The sequence below is a fragment of the Mauremys mutica genome, chromosome 23 (assembly GCF_020497125.1).
Source record: "Mauremys mutica isolate MM-2020 ecotype Southern chromosome 23, ASM2049712v1, whole genome shotgun sequence".
In the NCBI taxonomy this organism is placed as follows: Eukaryota; Metazoa; Chordata; order Testudines; family Geoemydidae; genus Mauremys; species Mauremys mutica.
This window is the reverse complement of record NC_059094.1, coordinates 15,964,004-15,976,607: the sequence shown is the minus strand read 5'-3', so window position 1 is coordinate 15,976,607 and position 12,604 is coordinate 15,964,004. Positions and strand designations below refer to the sequence as shown.

Genomic DNA, 12,604 nt, shown 5'->3' with positions numbered 1-12,604 from the left:
GGTATCTTCTCTAGAAGGGCTCCTCTCTTGAATGCAGCCTGGAAATCCAGCCGCCCTCGGCCGTGGTGTCCCTGGTGCTCTGGCACTGAGCCCCTGTGGCCCGCTGAGGCTCCCTGTCTCTGCCTCTGCAGATGAGCATGGACACCAACGAGCAGCTCCCCAGCCATTTCAACGCCGCTGACAAGTGGCCCGGGATGGTCCTCGAGCCCCTGGACCAGGGCAATTGCGCCGGCTCCTGGGCTTTCTCCACGGCAGGTAAGGCGCCCGTCGGGCAGGAGTGCCAGGCCGTGTGTCCCGGCAGGAGGTGCCCGGTGCAGAGACCCACTCACTGGAAGACCCCCTGCCACGCCCGCCCCTTGCTGCCATGGTTCTGCCCATTGGCGTGGTGCATAGAACGGCCCGTCCTTAGTGCCAAGTGCCAGCTGCTCCCTGTCCCGGCTTGGGCCCCCGGGGCTGAGGCTGATGGGCCGGGGGACGGGAGAAATGTTGTACCTGCTGCGTTAGGAACCTCCTAACCACATGCGTTTCCTCCAAGCGGTGGCATCGGACAGGATCTCCATCCATTCCATGGGGCACATGACGCCCGCCCTGTCCCCCCAGAACCTGATCTCGTGCGACACCCGGAACCAGCAGGGCTGCAGCGGGGGCCGGGTCGACCGGGCCTGGTGGTATCTGCGCAGGAGAGGGTGAGTGTGGTACAAAGGGTGGAAGGGGATGAGCAGAGCTTTGGGCAGGGGAGGGATCCCTGGAGTGGGACTGCAGGGCAGAGGTGGAATGAATCAGCCGAGCTGTGTCTGGGGGTTCAGGGCTCGGAGAGTGGGGGGCTGTGGAGATGGAGAGCTGTGGGTGGGGGGCAGGAGGCTGAGGGCACTGGCAGAGCTGCGGCGGGAGGGGGAAGCCCAGGGCTGGAACAGCAGAAGAGCGATGGGTTGGGATCGAGGGGCATTGGCAAAACCGGAGGCGGGGAGAGAGAGGGCAGGACTTGTTGCACTGGGCCCAAGAACAGGCTGGCATTGCCCAGAGAATGATCCATCCCCTGGCACGGTCGCCTCCAATCTGAGATGGGGCCAGCATCAGTCAAGCCATCCTGGAGCTGCACCGGGCGTCCCAGCCCTCCCCGGCCCATCGTCCCTGAGCCGGGGGCCAGCCCATGGGCTGGGGCTGGCGCTTGGTCCCACCTGCCGCTGTGCATCCCGCTCTTACCCCCGACTCTTGCCTCCCAGGGTGGTGACTGCCAGCTGCTACCCCTTTACCAGCCGGGAGAAGGACAGCGCCCCCGCAGGCCGGCCCTGCATGATGCAAAGTCGCTCCACGGGCAGAGGGAAGAGACAAGCCACCCAGCGGTGCCCTAACCCCCAGACCCACTCCAACGAGATCTACCAGTCGACCCCCGCCTACCGCCTCTCCTCCAGCGTAAGTGCCGCTGCCCTGCCCGCAGCCCGGGGGGTTAGTGCTGGCCCAGGGGGCTGAGGCTAATCCCACTTGTTCAGGGACAGCAGGAGGGCATTGGAGGGGTGGGGTGAGGGCCTGGCTGAGATTAAAGCCCAGGGTCTCCCAGCTGCCACCGCCCCGGGTGTGACCCAGCCCTGCTCTGTGTTTGCAGGAGAAGGAGATCATGAAGGAGCTGATGGAGAATGGGCCCGTGCAAGGTAAGGGATGCGCCAGCCGGACTGTAGCCACCCACCACCTGCCGCAGGGAATCCCCTCCCCATCCGACTCTGGCCCAGACCCCGCTACCCTTCCAGCCCCAGCGAGCCCCCTCCCTCTCCCGCAGACCCTGTTACCAGTCCCTGGCTAGTGCAGAGGGGGGGACTAGGTGGTTGGCTTCTATTTGGGCTGCTCCTTCTCCCCCCGGGAGTGGGGTAAAGGGGGCATGTCCCTCCGGCGGCTGCCCCTCTGTTGCTATCCCTGGCCACATCCAGCACCCGTCTCCAGGACCTCGGGGTGGAGCTGGCAGGGGAGACGTTAGCCTCAAGTGCTGGGCTTTGAGGATCCCACCAGGGCTCAGGCACAGAGCAGCTCAGCGATGCCAGGGGGCTGTGCGTGCCGGCCGACTGAGAACTAGGGGACTTCCCTGGGGAAAACGTGGGTTAGGCAGCAGCTCAGCAGGGTTTTGAGGGTCTATATTTTGGGCATAGGTGCTTGGTGAATCCAGCCCTCGGGTGCTGTGGTGGGGAGCATGGTGTGAGAACTGGCCCTTTCGGCATGGGCTAGCGTCCTGAGGGTTAGCTGCCTGAGGCCACGCTTCATACCATGTGCTTCCCAACGGGACAGCAAACGGGGCCCGTTCCTGCTTCAGGGAGCAGGATCCCATCATGTAGAAAGAGGGGGCAAGAATTAGACGCAGCCTGGGTGGGAGTCTAGGGCAAGGACTATCTCTTTGTACTGTGTTTGTACAGCTCCTAGCACAACGCGGTCCTGGTCTGTGACTCGGGGCCCCACAATTGTCCCACAATACAAATTATAATAAATAACAACAATAGAGAAGGCAAAATCCAAGATGATGCCCAGGTTATGGGCCTGAGCGACCTATTAGTAATCATGTTCGTTAAGGCCATTGTTCCAGGCAGCGTACAGACGCACAGCAGCCGCCCTTTGGCATTTTGTCTTTGCAAGTGGTTGTTTCAACCATTTTAAAAAAAAATGGTCCGTCAGTATTGCAATCTGTTGTGAGTCCATTTCATGGAATATGCCAAAGGCCCTTCGTTTTCAGTTTTTATTTTTCTTTACAATTTCCCAGGACTGGCTTAGTGTTTATTACAAACATTTTAAAAAAGGATCAAAAATCCATGGCAAAAAATTAGCTTCACAGTTTTCTGGGCCAATACCAGGGTTAATACTGGGAGACGGGAGGAGAGAAGCAGCAGCAAATTGAGAAAAGTAAGAGTATTGAAAGTCAAAGCTGCTGTGTCCTGTGGGTGAGTTCATGAATTGCGCATTCACGGGTCACACGCACTCGGTGGTCTGACTTTAACAGCCTCCCGGGTACACTTTGTCTAACCTATTACAACCTAAACACAACTCGGCTGTACTGGATTTTCTTAACATCGTTGTTTTTTTCCTGTAATTGAGTGGTCCAAAACTCGGGTGAAAACTCACTAAAAGCCCAATACTAGCTTTTGTAAAACCCGCGACATTTTCAGTAAAAATCAGTAAAAAGGGAAAACCAAGGGCCTTAAGTGTCCCGCCAAGCTAGTTAGTGGGCCCCCCCTCCCCATCTCAGCGCCACAGGATACCCACACTGGTACACCCCTCCTTTGGCAGGCAGGGCCAGGCTGCTTAATGTTTAACAAGCTGTGTGATTGGTAAAGCCGCAGTTAAGCTGATTAATGGTCTCTGGTGCTGGGGCACCCATCCTGCTCTCTTGTCACAAATGGGGGCTGCGCATCACTAGGACCATGTTCAATTATTAACTGCAGGGAGCTGATCTCAAATTCCCGTTGGTTTGATTCTTAATCGGTGTGATAATACATTTTGTAAAAGCTCCCTCAACAAGGGCAGCCCAAAGGGGAGGGAGAAATCCTGCTCGAAAACCCAGCTGTGTTGGCCCCATCTGCACTAAACTCCTCTATATGTTCAGCCTGGCTGACTTTCCATTTAAACCAAACAACAAAGAACAAAAGTCAAGAGGGGAGAGAGCACAGTGTGTGCTTCTCTGCGGAGCATGCTGCATTAACTCCACCTCTCACAAAATGGCTCAGGAAATTTAAAGGTGCAGTACACACAACCTCCCTCCACCTAGCTATCAACACCAGACGATAGAGAGAGCATCACCTGGGAAAGAAATCTGGCTTGAAGAGGGCAGCATGGGCCCTGCACTCCCTGATGACGTGTAGCTGTCCCCTCACCCCGTGGTGACACCACTCTTTCTTCTTCGTCTGCAGCCATCATGGAGGTTCACGAGGATTTCTTTGTGTACAAGAGCGGAGTCTATCGGCACACTCCGGTGATGGCTGGGAAGCCGGAGCACCACCGGAGACACGGCACCCACTCCGTGAAAATCACAGGGTAAGGAGGCCTCTCGTGCCATAGCAATTTTGTGTCTGCGCCCGCGTGCCAGAGGTGTCGGGCGGGGTTATGTGAGTGTTTGAGAAGGTGTCGGGGAGGGAGATGGGGGTGTGAAATTAGGGGGGTGTCGAGGACGGGTCCGGCGTTTGCAAGGGCTGTTGGGGCGGTGTGCGTGTGTGCACACTGAGGCCAGAGCGAGGGGGTGTTGGTGGGAGGTGGTTGGCTGGCTGGGTGTATCAGGGGGTGTCACACTGAGGCACTGGGCTGTTTGCTGAAGGGGCAGGGTGCTGTGTATTTGGAGGGAGGGGGGCCATGGTGAGTGGCATTGAACGCATGCCAGGCCGGCGCTCTCCCTGGAATGAGGAACCAAAGTACATTGCGGGGAGGGCGGAGGCCGGAGGAAGGATGGCAGCCAGACAGGGCCACTCCCCTCTGGGGGGAGGAGAGTTTTTCCTCTGGCGCTGTCCCGGGGGTGGGCAGCTCGTCTCTGGGAGCCACCGGACTCTGTGGGGTGGGGGCTGCAGGGCAGGACAGTCTCCCAAGAGATCCCAGCCTGAGCCAGCCTGACGAATTGCAGCCCAGCATTTCCAGCAGCCTGGTCCGGCCCCGGTGCCCCCTCTCTGCCCCTCTCTGGGCCAGTTCAAGCCAAGAGGAGAAACAAACACGTTTCCTTTGCTTTAAGAAAAACACAGGCTGGGTTTAGCTCTCGTGAGAGCAGGAGGCTGCCAGAGGTTGTACCAGCCTGCCATGCCCTTTGCTCCTCCCGTCCTGGGGCCCGTGTGCAGCCCTGCTGGTGCCCCTCAACCCCGCTCCACCCTTGCCAGGCTGCGGGGCCCGGTTGCAGGCCGGGTGTTGGCTTTGTGCTTAGAAGCAGCCGGGGCTGCAGCTGTGAAAAGCTGGTGCAGCCTGGGAGGCTGGGACCGGGATCCTGCCCCATGGCAGTTAATGGCAAAAGGCCCCTCAGCCCCTCGTGGGTGCAGGTTCGGGGGTGGAGTAATGGTCAGGGGGGCGAGGGGTATGGAGTAACTCCAGCACGCCCTGCGCCCGGGGAAGCAGCTCTGGCTGTACGGACCCTGGTACCTGTGTGGTGGGTGGTGTATGCGCTGACAGCCCTCTCCGCCTGCCTTGTTCTCACTATTACACCGAATGACTGTCCCCACCCTTGGCACCACCCGTCCGTGTCCCCGGGATGGCACAGATGGCCCAGCTGGGAGCACGTCCCGCCCTGACTTCTGGTCCTGCCCGAGCCCTCCAGTGAGTCAGTTCTGGGTGCTGCGCGTGGGAAAAGCTCCCTCGGTCTGCGAAGACATTTTCCCTGCGGTGGAGGAAGGGAGTTCCCCTTCCTCGGGCTGGAGAGGAAGCGCGTGAGGGGGGGAGATGAAAGGAGGGGGAAGCGGGTCCCGTGCTTTGGGCCCAGCCTGTGGTGAGTCACGCTCCAGTGCTTTGCGGCGCTCAGAGAGGAGCGGGTCGAACCCCAGGTTTGCGCCGATCGAGCCGCCGGGGATGCACAGATCGGGCAAGCCGCACTGGAGGAGGGTGGTGTGGTCTACAGCGCCCCCTAGTGATGGGGCTCCCACTGGGACACCCACTACTGCCGCTAGCTAGCTGAGCTCCCCTGCAGTCCCGGGCTACTGCCTGCTGGTCGGGCACCTTCTTCCGGGGAAGGCAGCGGCAAATGGGATGGGTTGAGGCTGGAGAGCGGACAGCAGCCCGGCCTGCCTAGTGTGGCCGGGATGCAGCCGGCTCAGATGGTCCGACACCAGGTGGGCGAGCAGTTATCCAGGGTGCGGCGGAGAGGTTGGAGCAGGGGTGAGGGGCTGGCATGAAGGAGGGTAGCGTGGGGGTCAGGAGAGGGCGGTGTTTATAGTTTATGCTGCAGGAGCACTGAGCTGCCCGAGGTGAGATCTGAGCCCCGTTGTGCCAGGCGCAGCCAGAGGGGGAGCCGGTCCAAGCAGACAAAGGAAGGATTGTGCCCCCATTTCACAGGTGGGGAACTGAGGCTCTGAGAGACTGGGGGACGTGTCCAAGGTCGCACAGGGAGTCCGTAGCATTAACCCCTTAGCCGCAGCCCTTCCAGGGAGGATTGTTAAGCTGTGAAACAGGCGCCCCAGCCAGCACGCGGGACGTGCAGAACAAGACCGGGCTGAGCCCTGGGGATGGTGGAATGTCCTGTTTCTAGCAGGGTTTGATCCAGCTCAGCAGCTAGGGCCAAGACTAGCATGTCAGCCTCCGCCACCCGCTCGGGGTGCTGCCAGGCAGACAAAAAGGACACAAGCCTGCTGTGTTTGCACCTTTGGGTAGCTGCCCCGGCTTGCCCGCTTCCTGGGCCCGCAAGCCGCTTGGCCCGGGCTTGGGCTGACGTGCTGCTGCCACGGGGTGACCTGGTCCCTGGCGCTGGGGCGCTTGGAACGAGCGCTTGGAAATGTTCCAGGCTCCTTTCCAGCCGGGTCTGCCCGGATCTGGCTGGTTTCTTGCAGGTAGGCCAGGCAGCGGGGCCAAAAGGCTGCAGGGTGGGGGCCGATAGCCACGCCCCTACAGCCGGAGTTAGACCCCTCAACCTAAGCAAGTCTGGTTCCTGCAGCTCCCTCAGCAGGCACCGGGGGTGCACAGCACCCTGGAGCTCAGCTCCTGCCCGAGCAGGATAAAGGCAGCTGCACCTGTATATTCTGGCCCAGCTGCGGTACCAAGGGGGCGTGAGAGACCCAAGGTGGAGAGGGTTAATGCAGCCACCTTCCCCCTTGGAGTGACGGAGTGAAGGGCAAATGAACAGTGTCTCTAGTACCTGTATTCGCCAGGCCAGGGCCAGCAATGGGGGCTGCAGATAAGGGTTGAGATGCATTGGCACACTTGGCTGCAGGACTGGAATAGCAGGAAGGCTGTGGGTTAGTGTTGGACGGGGGGTTGAGCCTGGGGCTTGGATATTAATGTGGAGGGCTGAGGGCTGGGAGTGAGGGGCACTGGCAGAGCTACAGGGTGCAAGGGGCACCCAGGACTGGCGCAGCACGGGGCTGGGAGTGAGGGGCGCCGGCGGAGCTGTGCGGGGCTCAGGACTGGCGCGGCAGGGGGCTGGGAGTGAGGGGCGCCGGCGGAGCTGTGCGGGGCTCAGGACTGGCGCGGCAGGGGGCTGGGAGTGAGGGGCGCCGGCGGAGCTGTGCGGGGCTCAGGACTGGAGCAGCAGGGGGCTGGGAGTGAGGGGCGCCGGCGGAGCTGTGCGGGGCCCGGGACTGGCGCGGCAGGGGGCTGGGAGTGAGGGGCGCCGGCGGAGCTGTGCGGGGCCCGGGACTGGCGCGGCAGGGGGCTGGGAGTGAGGGGCGCCGGCGGAGCTGTGCGGGGCTCAGGACTGGCGCGGCAGGGGGCTGGGAGTGAGGGGCGCCGGCGGAGCTGTGCGGGGCCCGGGACTGGCGCGGCAGGGGGCTGGGAGTGAGGGGCGCCGGCGGAGCTGTGCGGGGGAAGCTTGCCCAGCCCTTGCCCCCTCTGTCCCTGGCTCTCACATCCCTTAGCACTTGACAACCCCCCCCGCCCCCCCCGACCCCGCTAACTCTGCCTGGCTGGGCTCCAGGAGCGAACTTGGGAGCCGTGACCTCAGGGCCCTGTGCCATCTCCGCGAGCCAGGAAACCGGCAAAGCTAAACAAACCCCTGGCCCCGGCCCCCTCCAGCCTGCTCCCCAACCCGGTGACCTGACAGTAAACCGAGCGTCGCCGTGGTTACCCGTTCCAACACCAGGAGCAAAACAGACCCGCAGGCCACCGCCCGGCTGGGGACAGGAGGAAAAACCTGACGCCCCGAGCAAGCCCCGGGCAGGCAGGTGAGGAGCAGGCGGCTCCTTCTCCCTTGTGTTCTCTCCATCTGCTCATGGAGAGTCGCAGACGGCAGCTTGGGAAACGAACCAGCCGGCCAGGCCCTGAGCCCCGCGCCGGGGAGCAGAGTGCAGCGGCGCCAGGTTCCCACGCGGTTCAGAACCACGACCGAGCGCGTGATGGGAGAGGGGCTCCCGAGTGGGGTCGCCTCTGGCTCGCCCTGGGGCACAAGGCAGGGGTGGGACGGGTCCAGGGGACTGGGCCAAGTCTTCATCCCCCCCCCCCCCGGCTTTGCTCAAGGGTGGGAGCACATGGAAAGGACGGACTCAGATGAGCTGGATCCGCTAGGGCTGGGGCTGTGCGGGTCGCAGCCTGACCCAGAACCAGACCCCCACCTCTAACCATCTGTTCCTTTCGATCCTGCCGCAGGTGGGGAGAAGAGAGGACGCCCCAGGGACAGACTCAGAAGTACTGGGTGAGTGTTGCGCTGGCAATGAACCCCCCCTGTAATCGCAGCCCCCCTGCGCTGGGGGCTGCGTGGGTAGGGTGGAGAGTGGTGGGAGGGTTAGCGTCCCGCCACTGCTGCGCGGCTTCACGAGTCCTGGTGACGCTGCAGAGGTGCCATCAACCCCCCCGCCCCCCGGCCATGTGCCCTCAGCGTGGGGCCAGTCCTCGAGCTGCGGTCCTGAGCCTGGCTGCAGATCTCACACGTGGGCAGGGAGGTTTGTTGTGTCCTGGGGCACTAGAAACCAGACATGGGCACGCTAAGGCTCAGGATTCAGATCAGGAGCCAGCAGCTTTATTCAGCGTGTGTGACTGGGCTGCGGGTCTCCCCAGGACAGACGGGCGATTCCCAGCTGGCACGGGCTGCGGCTGGCGCAGAACTGGAGATGGAGCCATTGCGGGGCAGCCTCTTCAGTTGTTCCAGGATTTGGGCCAGAGCCAGGGAAGGGAAGGGGGGCTTTCCAGGGCACTGCTGTGTGCGTGTGTGCGGCTGTCTGTGCGCGTCTGTGCGTGAGTGCATCTGGCTGTGTGCGTGTGTCTGCGTGCCTGTTTCCTTGTACACACGTGCTACACACAGACTCGGCTGCTAACGTCTTTGAATGTCTTTTTCTGGCCTCCCTGCAGGTGGCTGCGAACTCCTGGGGCAAGCACTGGGGAGAGGGCGGCTACTTCCGCATCGCCCGGGGCACCAACGAGTGCGAGATCGAGACCTTCGTGGTGGGCGTCTGGGGCCGCGTCAGCATGGAGGACATGCGGCGCCGGAAGTGAGCCAGCCGGGTGGCCCCGTGTGGCACGGGGAGGCCGTTCCTCCCACAGCCCCAACGTGCTCCATGAAGCCCAAGTGTGATCTGGACCCAGCCACAGGCACCTGCAGCAGACTCTGGCTCCGTCGCTACCCCCAAGGGACCCCCAAGGATCCCCAGCCGGCTGCCAGCCTCTCCCAGGACTACGTAGGGCTCTGGGAGGCCTGGCACCCCGGGGGCCTGGGAGGATCCCTGAGGACTCATGGAGCTGCCACCAAGGAATGTCTTCATAACATGGGCCTCGCCCTCTCCTGGTAACGGACCCTCGGCCCTGAGCAGCCCCTAGCCGGAGCCGTGCTGGGACCCCCAGGCCTGGTCCCCTCTGGGATGCTCCTTAGTGAGGACTGGGGCCTGTTTCTGCTACTCGGGCGGGGTTTGGGGCTATGGGGCTGGGGTGCCTTGGGCCCCGCCATGTGGAAATCAGATTGGTCTGTCGCCCCACCCTTTTGGGAACGCTGCCGCCACCCTCGGGACCCCCGTTGCCCCAGCCCCGTCACCCGTCGCTGGGCTTTTCCCCAGAGAGCCGGAGGCGGCCCTAGGGCTTCCTGGACCACCAGCTCTCCAGAGACCAACCTGTAGTTAACCCTTTCATCTCCCCAGGGGCAAGCTGCCTGGCCCTTGTGCAGAGTGCCAGGGGTGCCAGTAAGCCATGCCCTTGTCACCCCACTGGCAGGGTGTTTGCCCCGTTTCCCCATGCCAGTGGGCGAGGAGATGGCACAGTCAGCACAAGGAACCTCAGCCTTTCACGAGAGCCTCCAGCGTTAGCAGGGAGCCGGGTCTCCAGGGGTTACCACCAGCCATGCTGCCTGGATGGAGCTGGGCTGGGGCAGGGGAGTAACCGACATGCTGCCATTCTTCACCGTGGTCATCCCTAGTTTTCTCATCATCCTAGAGGTCCTCCCGCCCGCACCTCTGGGAGCCCACTCTGGTCTCCCACCCAGTCCCACTCCAGTCCCCACGGGATCTCCGACCACCCTCCCAATTTCCCACACACCCCGTCCCCCAAGCCCTTCCAAAGTCCCCTGCTCTGCTCCTCAGCGTCTCACCTCCAAACAATCCCCGTCTCGCGCGGAGCCCTGTTGGGACCCGGGCAAGGCCGGCTTTCTGCTGACACCGAGGCCGCGGTGCGCTGGCCCGTATCTTATATGTGCTGAGCACTTGAAAGCGCGTCCCCGGCCCCCTGGCTTTTAACCACGGCCCCAGGCTTTGTACCGGCCGGCTTAGTGCCTAATCCCGGCCTGGCTAAACAGGCCATTGTTGGGAGCCTGAGGTCGCTCGGGTGTTTGCGCTGGATGCCCTCGCTGGCGCTGTCAGCGGCGCGGCCCGAGTCGTGACAGGAAGCTGCAGCCTTTCATGTCAAAGAGGCAGAGGATTGTTAAACCAGCCCGGTGCTTCCGCCTGACCGGAGCGGCGGGACGGGGAGGGGGGCTTAGACTGCCTGCTCCAGCAGAGGAGCCAGGCACCGCACCAGGAGTGGGAACCTGGGGGGCCAGGCACCGGCCTGGCCGCAGGGGCAGAGAGATCAAAGCAAAGGCTGGGGTGGGGAGCTGCGCTGGGGCGGGCGGGGGCAGGATGGAGGGGGGACGCAGAGGCCTCCTGCACTGGTCTCTGGGGCAGGCCTGGGATGAGAGGCGGCTGGGTGGGATTCTGGTTCCTCCCTGGGGTGGACGCTCTGCCAGCAAAGTAACCAGCTAGGAAACCTTCCCCCACTCCCTGGCTGATGCTTCTGCTGCCATACGTCCCTCTCGCCCGGCTGCTGCTCCAGTTCCCCGCGGGCAGCCCGGGAATTGCTGTTTGGCTCCAAAGGGCTCTGAGCATGTAGCGGTGAGACCCCGTGAACAGGCAGCTCCCTGCACTGACGCAGGGCAGCAGGTGCCCATCAGCATCAGGGATGTTTGGATCCGGGACCTCCTGTCTCGACCCAGGGCAGAAACCCAGGGTCTGACACGCGGCATTTCTGTGGCAAACTCTCTCCCAGGCCCTGGTGCGGGTTTCCTCTCCCCTCCGTGATGCTCCCCAGGCTGGATGCTTGTCCTGCCTAGGCCTCCTTACCCACTGGGATTTATTTTGTCCTCTCCGCCCAGCTGCAGCCCCCTTTCAGCAAATCCCCATTGTCCAGCTCAGAGCTTAGCTGCAAAAAACATTAAACACTGTGAAATCCTCCTCCCCACTCCGTGCCCATCCCTCCGGCTTCCTGGCTGCACTGGGATCCGTTTCTCCTTGTTCGAGAAGCGGCGTTAAAGTTAAGGGCAGAGCCAGCTCGTCTCTCAAAAGCCTTGAGCCGTTAAAGAGCGCCGTGTGAGAGCACGTGCAACACCCCCTCCCCGTGTGCAAACGGGTGTTTGCACAGCCCATCGTGCCTTTGTGTTGTGCACAAGCGGGCGTTGCTCACTAGGGGATGGAATTTGCCCCTGTGCAGACGTGGTAGCACACAGCCTCTGATCACTTGAGCCTGCCCTCCGCCCTTGCGCTGGCCTGGGGTGAATTCCACACAAGGGGCATTTGTGCCTTTACCGCCTGTGTCTTAGTTATGGATCCAGCTAACACAGGGCCGCAAAGGAATGGTGTTCTTCCACCTGCCACGCCGCTGGCTTCAGGCCAGGATTCTCCGCCAGGGGCAGCTCTGTGCTGCGCCCAGCTGGGAGATGTCTCAGCGCAAAGCCGTACGACTCAGGTGCGGAATCGAAACTTCTCCCCAGCCTGTCACTTTCCAGGACAGGCACAGAATCTGCCTTTTCCCTATGGTGCTAAAGGGCCCTGCGCAGGAAAATGTCCATTACCAAGGGCCTTGATTTGGGGAATTTATCCTTCCATTGATGTCAGTGGCAAAGCACCACCCCGCCACACCCCCCCCCTTTGACTTCAGTGGGAGCTGGATCAGGGCCACTGGTAGATAATGTTACACGTTGCAATATTTGCTGCTGTACTCACAGCTTCGGCCGGGAGCAGGGGAGAGAGGCACTGTGTGTGTGTCTCGCTCCTGATCCAAAGGGTAATTGCTCTCAGACCAACGTCCCCGTCCACACGTCAGAGAGGAGAGCTGGTGTCCGAGATGTGGCAGACTCTGCATTGGCCAGGCTGTGAGTCTGTATCCAGAGACAAAACAAGCCTGCAATCTACCTGCCTAGCTAGCGGTCGGGCTGGCCGGAGGGGTTGTATTTTAAGAGTCTTTTGTATTTATTGTGCTTTTTATTATTTGTACATAAATTTATTGAAGCCTCTCACCAGCACAACTGTGTCTTTCTTGTCCACAAAGTGGGCCTGTTTTCCATTGGTTACCGCTGGCTATCCCTGGGGGTCATTAGCCAGCTCCGTCCTGGCTGAGCCATCGATTCAGAGGTGGTAAAGCCAGAAGGGACCATTATGAGCAGCTAGTCTGACTGTTACGGAGTTTGGGGGAGACAAGGCCCTGCACCCCTGGCTTGCTGCGATTCACCATGACTCTCAGCCAGCCAGTAACACAGAAGGTTTATTTAGACGACAGGAACACA

At 61.7% G+C, this 12,604-nt stretch overlaps 1 protein-coding gene across 1 annotated transcript in view; it reads left to right on the top strand.

The window, feature by feature from the left end:
- Positions 1-12,343, top strand: part of TINAGL1 (tubulointerstitial nephritis antigen like 1) — a 29,176-nt gene extending 16,833 nt beyond the window's left edge. The window contains exons 6-12 of the mRNA XM_044998135.1: positions 132-255; positions 536-686; positions 1,224-1,413; positions 1,604-1,649; positions 3,885-4,008; positions 8,236-8,281; positions 8,935-12,343. Of these exons, the coding sequence (XP_044854070.1) occupies positions 132-255; positions 536-686; positions 1,224-1,413; positions 1,604-1,649; positions 3,885-4,008; positions 8,236-8,281; positions 8,935-9,078 (825 nt within the window). The 3' untranslated portion in view covers positions 9,079-12,343. The remainder of the gene's footprint in view (positions 1-131; positions 256-535; positions 687-1,223; positions 1,414-1,603; positions 1,650-3,884; positions 4,009-8,235; positions 8,282-8,934) is intronic.
- The last annotated feature ends 261 nt before the right edge of the window (positions 12,344-12,604 follow it).